This window comes from Eurosta solidaginis, chromosome 1 (genome assembly GCF_040869045.1).
Source record: "Eurosta solidaginis isolate ZX-2024a chromosome 1, ASM4086904v1, whole genome shotgun sequence".
Classification (NCBI taxonomy): domain Eukaryota; kingdom Metazoa; phylum Arthropoda; class Insecta; order Diptera; family Tephritidae; genus Eurosta; species Eurosta solidaginis.
Window position 1 is genome coordinate 54,687,399 of NC_090319.1, and position 14,020 is coordinate 54,701,418.

The 14,020-nt window shown below is 30.9% G+C and overlaps 1 protein-coding gene across 2 annotated transcripts in view; it reads right to left on the reverse strand.

Moving 5' to 3' along the window:
• The window catches only part of Pkc98E (Protein kinase C), a 152,882-nt gene that overhangs the window by 94,666 nt on the left and 44,196 nt on the right, over positions 1-14,020 (reverse strand). For both annotated transcript variants that reach the window (XM_067790653.1, XM_067790663.1), the window contains exon 7: positions 13,522-13,553. In XM_067790653.1, the coding sequence (XP_067646754.1) occupies positions 13,522-13,553 (32 nt within the window). The remainder of the gene's footprint in view (positions 1-13,521; positions 13,554-14,020) is intronic.

A 14,020-nucleotide genomic window follows, 5' to 3' on the forward strand; every position in this document is an offset into this window, starting at 1 on the left:
ACACAATCATGTGCACTGGATGTTGTGGAAGTGATGTGAATTATGGAGATTCTGGAGCAGGGGCAATTGTGAATAACCAACTTTGTGGGGTGGCATACGGTGGTTGTAAAAGTGATAGTGTCCCGAGTTTATTTACGAATGTAACAAAAGAAATAGTTTTCCAATTTTTAAGAGATAGTTTAGTATTTTGAAGAATGTTGTAAATTCATTGTTGAGTGGAATATCACCCTTACTCGACATAACACCAAATTTCGAAACATTATGAGATAGGTCGTTTTGGAAACAGCAGTTGAGATATGGTGACATTCTACTCAGTAGTCTAAATTGCTATATTTCTTTCATATATCATGTACAAATAAATTTTTCTGATTGCGAGTAAATAAATATTTTTGGTTGTATGCAATGAACGTAGTTCGCATTGAAATGCCTTAAATTTTGAGACCAAAGTTTGATCACGACTGTAAAGTTCCCACATGTATGAATAGATCATGAGATAAAAAGAAAATTGCGGAAAAACTGCTTTGAGGCCCTGGCAAACTCCTTGTAGAACAGCTGATCCAACCAACTCTATGGAAGTCGGCGTAAACGGTTATTGAAGTCATAGAATAACGCCTTACTATGTCTACACGGTACACGATTTCGGTAGTATGATTTCGTAAATTACATTCCTCTCCACACGATTATGCTTCTTCTTTTGCATAATTTCAAATGACATTTGTTTTCGCTTTTTTCCACACAGCCGAATTAAAACGTTCAAGATAAACATGTGTTTTTGAAATTTGACAGGTAGTGCGGGCAGACCATCGATTATTTTGTGTAAATTGTAACACTGGTTTACAGCCGAAATTCACCAGAGACGCCATTATGAAATTCCTATGTAAAATCACCCCCGAAAGTCACGGCTATTTTTAATTCTATGGTAATGTTTTTGAGATATTTACGAATAACGGTTTTTTCAAAAAAAAAAAAAAAATAGAAATTGGGTCCACTTAACCATATATATCTCAAGAACGAATTGAACAATTCCAAAACGGTTTGAAGGTTTTAAAAGGTAATAAAATTTTCTATAAACTGTGCATACAACGCTTTTTGCTAGGCCATGCAGATTCAAAGATAACGAAGAATCATTGGATTTTTTCCATTTTTTTTGTAAAAATATAAAAAAAATATAACGAAATTAGCCAATTTCGAGCTAATTTCGACTGAAATTAAGAATCTTCCGAAGTCAACTTAATTTTGGTGCCGTGAAGGCATAGTATTAGTTATAACGATACATACTAGGGTGGGTAGATTTGTATGGACGAAAGTTAACCGATATCGCGCCATCGATTTTTCGATAGGATTTGGGCTCAGGAAAAAAAGTTCCACTAAGCATTCCCAAAAATATGATTTTCGAGCCTGCGAAATTTCATTTTTTTTTACTTTTTCCGACTTTGATTTTTAAGGTTTTTTTCATGACCTATTAAAAAAATTTTCATATGTATAACCTGTCCGACACAAAAATGTCCGCTAAAAACGTTATCGGCAACGCGACAATGAAAATTTTACAATCAAATAAAAATTTTTTAGTAGGTCATGAAAAAAACCTTAAAAATCAAAGTAGGAAAGAAGTTAAAAAAATTAAATTTCGCAGGCTCGAAAATTATTTTTTCGGGTTTGCGTAGTGGAACTTTTTTTCCTGAGCCCAAATCCTATCGAAAAATCGATGGCGCGATATCGGTTAATAAATCGACCCAGTATAATATACATACACTCAAAGTGTTTGCAAAACTACTGCCAAGGGGCAACTCCGCTTAGAAAAACGTGTTTTCTAATTGAAACAACGTTTTTCTACATTGTTGATGTTGCCTTGCGCGGGACTTTAACGCAAGACCTTCAGTGTGTTTGGCGGAGCATGCTGCCACCATCCCAGCGAACACTGTATCTAACGTTAGAGAGATATTGTGAGTTTACACTAGAACTCTATTGTTCTTTAGTGCATCTCTTCTCGAAAACTAGGTCAGCGTACTTGGTTATAATTCGATTAGAGAACGATTTAAGAAACACTAAACTGCGATGCTGTTACAGTTATCGATTATTCGTAGGTCATGATAGGGCGAGGGCGAAAGTTGTGCGAAAATATTGGTAGCTGCAAAATCAGGTTTTCATTTGATATAATTAAAAGTACTAAGAGAAAATGAATAAAAAAAGTTAGAGGGAAAGTGAGCAAAATTTTGCAATTGACTGGCATTGTGAGAAAAGCGTGGTGCCCTAATCCATATTTCATATCAACGCAGAGCTAAATACTGAATGAATAAGTGATAGCAAAAATTTTGTTTAGGTTAAAAAATAAATAAATGTAGGGCGCGATAACCTCCGAAAAGATTTTAGGCCTTCCAATTAGCGTCGTGCTCCTTTTTAATTTTTCCTACAAATTGGCGGAACGGGACCTACGTTGTTGTTTAGGTTAGGTTAGTCTTTGAATTATTATAAGAAGTATTTGAAATATATTCGTACATATATAAGCTTACAACCGGATCGAATAAAATCGAATTGATTTTAAATAATTACATTTAATTACGCTTCAATTAAAAATGCACATTAGAAACCAATTTGAAATTGAAGTTATAATTCGATTAGAATTTTAACCCTTTATCGATATCGAGAAAAAAGTGCCATTTTTGTCCAGAATGCTATAATTCTCGACATTTTCGCAAATTGTCTTCTAACTTTTTACCTTAGAGAAATACGATCAAAAATTTCATTTGATATACGTATAAGGGGTTATGACATGTTTTGTTACACAGATGTGATATCTCAGTCGGTCTACTAGATTTTTCTTTGTTTTTTTTTTTAGATGCAGTCGTAGACCTCTCTGGATTAAAATTGAAACCTAGTTCTGTGCACTAATTTTAACGAAGACCGGTAAAATCTAAATTTTAAACCAAACTCGGATTGTCCATATATGTAGAACAAAAAAGTTTGATATTTATGCTCAAACTGTTAACCGTGTACCAGCGTCGTCCTGCCCTCGTATTTTAAAACTGGACTTCCCTTCCCTCTATCACTCTCTATATCATCGAGCAGACTACAATTTTACTACTTTTTCATCCATTTCTCCTTCTAATTCCTTCCCTTTTACCCTTCATCTCCACTCCCTACTCATTGAAATTTTCCTCCCTCACTCCCAAACCCAATCCTATTTCACTCTCACTCTAATTTCCACTCCCGCTCTCATTCCCATGCTTACTCCCTATTCCACTTCCCCTATCTCTCCGATTACCTCATATATGGAATCTAGACACCAAATGTTGGATACCCTTTCAAATAATTAAGGATATATCGCGCATTTACGTGTTGGTTCTACTCACACTCGTACTCCCACTTACATCCATTCTACCTCTCCCACCTAAATTAGTAAACGAAATATAAAGAAAGCAAGCAAACAATAATTATTGTGTCAAAAAAATAAACCACGATTCAATTAACTACTACAGGTTTGTTCTCCAATGATAAAAGAGCTTTGACACTCCCAAGTTTAAAAATCTGGACGGGTTGTTTTTAGGAAGTAAGGAAAAAGGGAAATAATTCAATCCCCCTCAGCGAAGATTTTAGTAGAAAAGTACCTTTTAGTAGTATATTAGTAATGATAATAAATTTGTAAATGCCAACAGGTTTTGGGGGACATAATTAAATTTCTACTAAATATTTCGTGAATTGATATAGAGTTGGGTTGGTCATTATTTCAGAATTTGTTTGAAGGATGCCGTACGTTGGAATTTTATTCAAAAATACACTATCTCGATTTTTTTTTTTCAAAAACTCCCTATCTGAGCATAAGTTCAATGCATTTGGACATGAGAGAGAGTTAAGGAAAAATCATTCTGAGGTAAGGCGTTCTTCAGCCTAATTCTGATATAGGGCGTTTTTGTGACAAATCCTGAAATGGGAAATTTTTGAAAAGTATTTTGAGATACCACGATTTCGAACTGGCAACCGGCATGGGGTGAATGAAACTCTACTCAGCAGCCGCAAAGAACTGACAGAAGAAAATTACTTATTGTCGTATAACTTTGCATTCAAGTGAGGCTTTTGTGCGGTCCTGCTACACAGGAAGTATTTACCTTTTTATTCTGAAATTTCGGTAAGCTCTTTTCCGTTTAAGTATTCATGGAAGTGTTACGGATAAACCGTTAATTTAGAATATGTGGAACACTTTCGTTTAATACTACCTTACGAGGTCCGAATATTCCAAAAAATTATATATATAAAATTTCAAATTTCTGGTTAATTATAGAGCTCAAGGCTGCAAGGATAAATAAAACACCATGTATTTTGTGGTGTTATAATTTATATAATTGGTCGATATTTCCGTTTTAATCTGAAACTGTCATCAGGACTAAAAAACACAAAATATAATAACAAACATTAGGCAAACATAAGAATAGCAGGTGGATATTTTACATACGGGCATATTTTATAAACAAATACAACTTACACAAATGAATGTACTTGATCGACTGATCATATGTTCGAACAGATGAATGAACAAAGACAATACAGGAGAAAAGGTAAACAAAATTAAAGTACGTAAGTGTAAACAAATTTTCTTAAAAATTGGTAAGGTTGATGATGGTTTCAGATTAACACCGAAATATCGACCAATTATATAAATTATAATACCACAAAATACATGGTGTTTTATTCATCCTTGCGGCCTTGAGCTCAATAATTAACCAGAAAGTTAAAATACACTTATAAGGCTATTAACAAAACCCTAAAATATAAAACGACTCCACAAATTCTTAAATATAGACGTATGTTCTGAACATAGGAAATGAATAAGTTAACACGCTCAATGAGTACATTCCGTTATGGCACCTCTTTATTATTTACTAATTACATTTTTACCTGAATCAATTTACTAGTAGAGTTTTTGACATTGAACGATGAATTTTAAATTGGTTTAGGTTTCGTATATTCATACATTTAAGAAAGTGCACGATTTCTTTGTGTCCCCACTTTTCATAAAATGACGTATGTTCAGCCATACAAATAGATCATGGCATGGTTAATAAATTTATCATAAAATTAAAAAACTTGTTCTAAGGAATTATGCAGTTCAATAATTATCGGGTATTTGTAAACTGATTGCTTCCTATTTCTACTACTAATATTTTTCGAAAAGTCGCAAAGAAACAACACTGTTAACGATATCAGCTCGATTTGGGCGCAAAATGGCTGCAATTATAAAAAAATTTGTGAAATGAGCAAATCTCTTGTGATTGAATCCTGGTTGCGCATTTTTTATTTTTGTTTACCAAATTGAAAAGTTAAGTTTTTTTTTCGAATTTGTTTAATATTGAGAAATAAATAAGTGTGAAAAGCTAAGTTCGGGTGTAACCGAACATTACATACTCAGCTGAGAGCTTAGCTGCGTTGGTTTCGTAGTGTTTCGTAGATGGTTTATAAGTGGTTTTTAATTCCATATCACATACGTTTGGGAAATATCGACCAAATTGTAGACCAAGGGTGATATTTTTTGGACCGATTTTCCTTCATCCTTTGTCAAATAAGGGAAAATCACCATGTAGGAAAATGAACCACTCACATATATACACGCATATGGCTATGCCAGAGGCTATAAACTACAAATACAAACGCATATAGCTGGTAACCAAGTAGAAGATTCTAGAAGATGAAACGTCTAGACCTTTAGAGAAATATGCGGACGAGGCAACAGAGAGTATAAAAGCAGCGTAAGCTGAGTAATAATTAATCAGTTTTGATTTAAGCACGCTATTGGGTGTGAAGTATAATTGTGAAGTACTACTCCCAACGTAATCTAAATAAAGACCAGTTGGCAATACTGAATATTGGAGTGATTTATTCAACAGTTTAGCGATTCGAACGTTAGCAGAATTTCTCAAATAAGCGAAATTTCACTAAATTCGTTACAATACTTTTGAGCTGTAACAAAAAGTTATGTGGTAGAATATTTTAGCATAAGTTAGTGTTTTTTTCGTATAAGAAACAATACAACTAAAAACAATTTTGATGCATTCGCTTTAATTCAACGTGTGAAAAAACTCCTAAAATATAGCAGAGAAATCTCCCTTTTAATCACATTCACAATACCTACTTTTCCCCATTAACCGGTTTGAAGTTGGGCTGAAGGTCTTTTCATTTTCTAGTATTACAATGGAGTATATAAATAATTTATAATGGGATTAATTATATCTGGACTATAACAAGTCATGTCAAAAATGAATCTTTCTCTTTAGGTGCTGGAACCATAAGGATATTAGAGTAAAATGTTGAGGTAGAAGAAGAGGGAGGCATAGGTAGACGGAAAAGGAGAAGTAATGGGAGCGTAGGGAGGAGTAAGTAGGATACAAAGAAAGGGAGGGGAAGATTTTCTTCGAAAATAATGCAGCATACGGGCAGAAATACGTCTGCCGGGTTTGCTAGTTTAAAAATAAGTAAATGCACTTTTATAAACAAAACATTATAGCACATCATTTGCTATTACTTTTTAAATTAATTACACATACAAGTAAAAACAAACAATAAACATATATAATGTGCATGGACGTATGTTTGTATTTATGTACAGCTGATTGCAACTATTTATATAAAATATTATTATTAAAGGTATTATAAATAAAATCAATGAAAGTGCAAGTACAATGCATGTATAACAAACACCTAAGTGCAAAAAAAAAAAAAACCAACAACACAAAACACATATAAATAACGGGTGTGTGTTTACTATTTTGATTCATTCTAACAACTATTTGTTTGTTTGCTTGTTTTGTTTCTTGCTTAGTTGATTGGTATGTTTGGCTGTTCGACGGATGATTTGTAGGTTTTAATGATTAAATTGAATTTGAATGTAAAATTACGGCGGCAAAAGCAACAACAACAACAAGTTTATAGTTGTGGAAAAAGTAAAAAAAAAAGTAAAAGGGGAATTCCATGTCAACTTTGCATCTCTGAGATGGCTGGATTTTAACAATATTTTGTACAATTCGAATAGAGATTTCAATATATATATTTTTTAAATATTTTCTTCTAGCGCATAAATAGATTAGCTGTTGTATGGTGGTAGCGTCGCCTACCACACCCAGGGTTCTGAGCTCAAATTCCGGGCAAAATAACATCAAAAATTTATAATCAAGTTTTTTCGATTAATAGGGGTAGCCCCTCGGAATAGATTTGGCAAACACTACGAGTGTATTTCTGCCATTACAAGCTTGTGATTGAAAATTCATCTGCCTTGCAGATGCCATTCAGAGGGAAATTTAAAAGAGCACATGGCAAATTGGGAGACAAGCTCGGCCTCAATCTCCTCGGAGGTAAATCGTGCCAAGTATTTTTTATTTTCTTAAATTTCAAAAATAATTTATTAGAAATTTTATTATCATTTCATTTCATTTTACTTTATTCTATTTTATTCCATTTCATTTCTTGATTTCGATTTATTTATTTTATTTTAACATATTTGAATTTTAAATTAATTTAGTTTAACAATTTTTGTTGTTTTATCAGCCTACGGATTTGTAAGATCGCGGGTTCGAATCGAACTCAAGGCCTAACAATAACTTTTTCTTAATTGAATTTTTTTTATTAGAATTCTAATTTTAAACTAAGAAAAAATTCATCGCAACAATGACACAAAAATAAAGATACAAAAATTATTGTTAGGCCTTGAGCTCGATCCGAACCCGCGATCTTAATTTAATTTAGTTTAAAATTATTAATTTAATTCGTTCTATTTTTTTAGTTTTATTTTTTTTTTAATTTTTTATTTAATTTTCTAATTTAATTTTAATGTGTTTTATTTTGTTTTATTTTATTTTTTTTTTTCTTTATTTTATGTAGTGATTTTAAAGTGTTTTATTTTATTTTATTTTATTTTATTTTGTTTTATTTTATTTTATTTTTCTTAATTTTCTTTTTTATTTTGTTTCATTTCTTTATTTATTTTATTTTATTTTATTTTAATTTTTATTTTATTTTACTTTATTCTATTTTATTTTCTATTCTATTCTATTTTATTTTGTTTCATTTACTTTTTTTATTTGATTTTATTTTATTTTATTTTTTTTATGTTATTTTCTTTTATTTTATTATTTTTTTCTTAATTTTATTTAGTAATTTTAATGTGTTTTATTTTATTTTGTTTTATTTTATTTCATTTTATTTTATTTTATTATCTTTTTTATTTTATTTCATTTATTTCTTTTTTTCTTAATTTTTTTTAGTAATTTTAATGTGTTTTATTTTGTTTAATTTTATTTTATTTTTTGTTTTTCTTAATTTTATTTTTTATTTTGTTTCATTTTACGCTTTATTATTGTTCTGGCCTTGAGCTCGATTCGAACCTTGAATGATTTATCAATAGGCCGATAAAAACAAAAACAATTGTTAATAAACCATGAGCATTTTGTTCCATTTATTTTATTTTATTTTATTTTACTTTATTTTATTTTACTTCATTTATTGTATTTTAGTTTATTTTATTTTATTTTATTTTATTTTCTTCTTTTATTTTATTTTTTATTTTATTTCATTTATTTTATTTTTTTTTTATTTTCTTTAATGTTATTTTCTTTTATTTTATTTTTTTCTTCTTAATTTTATTTAGTAATTTTAATGTTTTTTATTTTATTTTATTTTTTATATTTCTTAATTTTATTTTTTATTTTCCTTTATTTGTTTTGTTTTATTTTATTTGATTTATTTTATTTTAGTTTGTTTTATTTTATTTAATTTAATTTTATTTTATTTTATTTCATTCTTTGTATTTGATTTTATTTTATTTTACGTTATTTTCTTTTATTTTATTTATTTTTTTATTTTATTTTATTTTATATTTTATTGTATTCTATTTTAGTTCACTTTATTTCGTTCCACTCCATTTTTTTTAATTTTATTTTATTTCACATTATTTTATTTTGTTTTGTATGTTTTTTATTTTATTTTAAAAACGGTTTTTGTTTTATCGGCCTTTTGATAAAGGATTTCAAGTTCGCAATCGAGCTCAAGACCTATGACAATAATGTTTATGATAGTTATTATTATTATTATTTTTTTATGGTTATGGTTAGCGTAGTGTGCCTAAATGTACCTATCTGCGCTGCTATGTCAGGTGCCTGAAAAATGTTCTATCTTATATTCCAAACTAAAAAATAATTTTTCAATTATAGAAAAATTAAAATAAAAAGAAAACAATAATTATTAACCTGATAGGCTTCAAAAAAAAAATTGTTCAAAAAACAAATTTTAAGACTAGTATCATCAATAACTCCGGTAGTTTTTCTACAACCTATAAAAACAAAACAATAAAATAATTGCTTTAATTTGAGTAACTATTCAAAGATAATACAATCCCCCATCATACAGTTACCAGACTAGTATCAATTAGTAGTATGGAGTAAATTTGAAGATTGAGAAAAAAAATTTAAGAATTTTCTGTAGGATGGAGAAATATTAACACAATATCTTTGATTTTTTAAAACTTCAAAATTAACCAAAAATCCTACACGTAATGAGTTATTTCTTTTATAATTTTTAAAGAAAAGTTCCTCAATAACAATAACTTGAAAAAGTCAAATTCGAAGAATTTTTATACAAACTATTAAAAAAATTTCTCAAGATGCAAATTTTTCAAAAACTGTTATCTACCCATTGGCAGAGTGAAAAAAAATGAAAAAAGTAATTGACATTTTTCACGAAGAGTATAAAATATGTTCGAATTTCAGTTAAATCGGTAGGATGAATTGACATGGAATGCCCCTAAAGTATGCAATGTATGTATTGAAATAGTTGCAGATATACAAAAGCAATCGACAGGACAAATTTACAATTCATGTGCGGATATACATATGTGCATTTGGGAATGTTTTGCTTTTTATTCATACTATGTAAGAAAATTAGCATAACAATTAGAAATAAATGATTTTTAAATTGCTTAAGCAGCGGACATTGAAAATCTTTATCAGCAATATTGAAGCTACACATCACAACAACCATTACAATTAAAAAACAACTGAACTATTATATGTATGTATATATCTATGCATTTGAGTGTGTGTGTATATTAGCTTTGCATTTAAAAGGGAAAGGACTTTTCATGAGTGAGCCAGAGAACTGCAAGAGTAGAATGCGACTAGGAATTAAATCATTTATGTATCTTGGAATGTACCTCATCTAAACGGTATAGTTTTGACCGGCTGGTTGATGTCGTCGTGAAAGAAAAAGTCGACATTACCGCTATCCAAGAAATTCGATAGATGCGGCACGAAAAAAAGTAATTAAAAATTTTTACATTTACTGAAGTGGCCATGCAAATAAGAGGAGTTTCTGCGTTGGACTTGTGGTGGGAGAGCGATTTACGTCGCCAAGTACTAACTAACCGCAGAAAGTTCAAATATTTTTAATATCTCATTCATCTGCGCCCATGCCCACCGACGGAGGAAAAGGACGATGCGGTCAAGGACGCATCCTACAGGCCCCTAGAGCGCACATACGAGCGTTGCCAGCGCCGTGATATAAAAGTCCTGTTTTGCGCTTTACCGCCAGAGTGGATAAAAAAGGTGTTTTCGGCCCCACGATTGGAAAGTTCAGGCCTCCACAACGAATGGACTTAGGCTTATCATTTGCGTCGGTATAAATGAAGCTACATGGCTATCTCCTGATCTCCTGATCGAAATACATTTAACCAGATTGTCCAGTTGTGATAGACAGAACACTAACTCATTGCAACCAAATTCAGAGAGTACTTATATTATGGATGTAACACTTCTTTGTGCTCCTAAATGGGAAGAGCGATGGAAATGATGAACTCGAGCATGCAATCGATGATGATAGAATTAATGTCCCCTTCCCAAAGCCAGAAAAGCAATAGCTAGATTAAAAAATAACAAGGTCACGGGCGCTGATGGATTGCTGAAGGGGAATTCTACAAACTGCGCCAACTGTTGCGGAAACAGCTTTCTTAGTATTGCATATAAGGCCCTTTCAAGTGTATTGAGCGACAGATTCTAGTTCAAATTCTAGTGAATCGGCTGATTGGACCTTGTAAGTGTGACTTCAGACGTGATAAATCTATCATCGAGCAGATTTTCACTATGCGCTAACTCTTGAAAAAAAAATCTAAAAAATAATAGCCGCACATCATTTTAGAGCCGCATTCGACAGCACGAAAAGGATCAGCATATATGGCGCTATGTCTGAATTTGGTTTGCCCGCCAAACTTATCTATGGAACAGAAATGTGGGCAATGACCTAGCGGCTACGCTGGCTAGAACATGTTATGCGAATGAAAGATGATGCTCCGAGAGAGAAGGTTTTCTTATGGGAACCTGCCTATGGAAACAGTGCTCGAAGGACTAGATGGAATACGATTCAAATTCCCTTGTTATTACTAATTGGCGCCAGTTAGCCCAACGAAAAAGCGACTGATGCCCCTTGTTGGCTAAGCGCTAATTAAATTAAAGTATTATAAATAGAAGAATAGTGGAATTTCAGCTAATGCCGGTAACAAGCATAAAATTGTCTTCTATTACTTAGCGACAATAGCTGATGAGAGATTAACGAGCATGGATAAAAAATGGTTATCGATTCGAGAATATAGCAATGTCTTATCATCATCATTGTCATATATATTATTTCTAATTGCTGTTTTTATGTACGGGTCCCTTTTCGCTCTTATTTGGAATCCAAATTTATAAATAAAGTTTTGGTTGTAAAGATGGAGATTCGAGCTATTAGCGAGCTTTGGGAAATTTTGGTCGTAGGGCTTTTGTTTAGCTATATTTTTTTTTAAATAATTTGTTAAAATAAACGATTGTGAGCACGCAAAGAAATCTTTTTGTACTATGGCACTATTGTGAATATGTGCACTGCATTACCGGCATTTGCTATTTTACGTGAGATGACAGCGCAAGCTGGAAGTTTTTGTTGATTGAAAGAACAGCTGATTTTTGTTGATATTTGATAAGAGACTTTTATATTGGTTGCGCAAGATACGCACGGGTCCGGCTCGTGGAGTACTTTGGTGAGAGCAAACGTTTAAGATGTTTGAGAGATCGCGCTCCCATTCACCCAACGCCCTTCGTAATATAAACCGCTCCAGTTCTCTGGTATGCATATGTGTAAGTGTGTTATTTTCGTTAACAGTTATTTTGTTGTTATATTTGTATGAACATAATAGTAGTTGCATATGTACATACATCCTACGTTGATGCAAAATAATTTAAAACATTTTTTATGTAAACTAAATGGACGATTCATAATTGAGTTTATATGTCGCTGCATGAAATATATATAGAATAGATATGCACTAGAGCGGGTCAAATTTTTTTTCATCAGGAGTACAGCAAAAGCGTAATCTAACGATGATTCTAAGAAAAATTGCTGAAGACACCATTGCTCTAAGTCCGATTTCGAGTCCCCGACTTTTGCAAATATATTTTGCCATATGAATACAGGGTTTGGCCAAAAAATTTTCATAGCTTCTGATAGAATTATAGGAAAAATATCATATTGGGCTTTCTTTAAAGGTATTTCTCGTACATTTCAGAATCTGTGTTAATATCTGTAGTGTTTTTGAATTTCAGTAGATATATCAGGCTTAAATTGTGAGAAATTAGCCTAAAATGAACTTTTAACTACAATATTATCATTTTTAACAAATGTCTTATGGAAAAATGGTTTTCTTTCTTTACAGTTAAAATAAGTTCAGATCATTTCGAACAACTTTCATTCAGGCAGTTTTTCTTTTTTCGAATTCGTTTTAGTAGAAAAAATTTTCAAAAAAAAACCTATATTTTCAAATAATAAGCAAAAATTTTTAGAATTTTTAATTTAAGAAAAACTGCCTGAATGAAAATTGTTCGAAATGTTCTGAACTTATTTTAGCTGTAAAGAAAAAAAAATGTTTTTTCCATAAGAAATTTGTTAAAAATGATAATATAGTAGTTAAAAGTTTATTTTAGGCTAATTTCTCATAATTTAAGCCTGATATCTCTACTAAAATTCAAAAACACTATAGATATTAATACATTTTCTGAAATGTACGTAAAATACCCTTAAAGCAAGCCCAATATGATATTTTTCCTATAATTCTATCAGAAGCTATGAAGATTTTTTGGCCAAACCCTACATTGAAATGCAAAATATATATTTTGCAAAATTGGGGACCTTGAAATCGGACTTAGAGCTATGGTGTCTTCCGAAATTTTTCTTAGAATCATCTGTAGATTACGCTTTTGCTATACTCCTGATGGAAAAGGATCCATCTATACAATTTCACCCGCTCTAGTATGTACATATGTGTATTTACGAGTACTTTGCATGTGCTATTTTTTTGTTTTTGTTTCTTTTTTTTTGGAATTTTATGTAATTGTTTTCTTTTTTTAAAAGTTTTTTAAAAGATTCGAAAACGAGCATTAATGTAATTAAACGAATACAAGCACTTATAAAGAGTATGTTGTTGTTTTTGTGGGTTGCTGTTGCTGCAATGTGAACACATACCTTGACATTGATAGCCTTGTTTACCAATTCCCCTGCAAAGGCAAAAAATTTCCGTAGCTTGTATATATGTATGTGATTATACTAAGTAGATTAATACATATTAGGAGATGATGTATGTTTGTATGTATGTATGGATGTACATAAAAAATTTTGCTCTTTAAATATTTTTTGTAGTTATGTATATAAAAAAATACAATTATAGTATTTAGCAGCAAGTGATATGTGAATAATATTTAATAATAAATTTTTTTTTATAAAAATTTTTTTTGCTAAAAAAAGTGTAGTCCTTTTAAACCAAAATAAAAAAAAAAAAAATTTATGAAAAGTAAGCGGAAAATGGTATATATATTTGGGCCGATTTGTATGGACGAAATTTAACCGATATCGCGCCATCGTGTTTTCGATAGGATTTGGGCTCAGGGAAAAAAGTTCCACTACGCATACCCAAAAAAATAATTTTCGACCCTCTGAAATTTCATTTTTTTTTACTTTTTTTCGA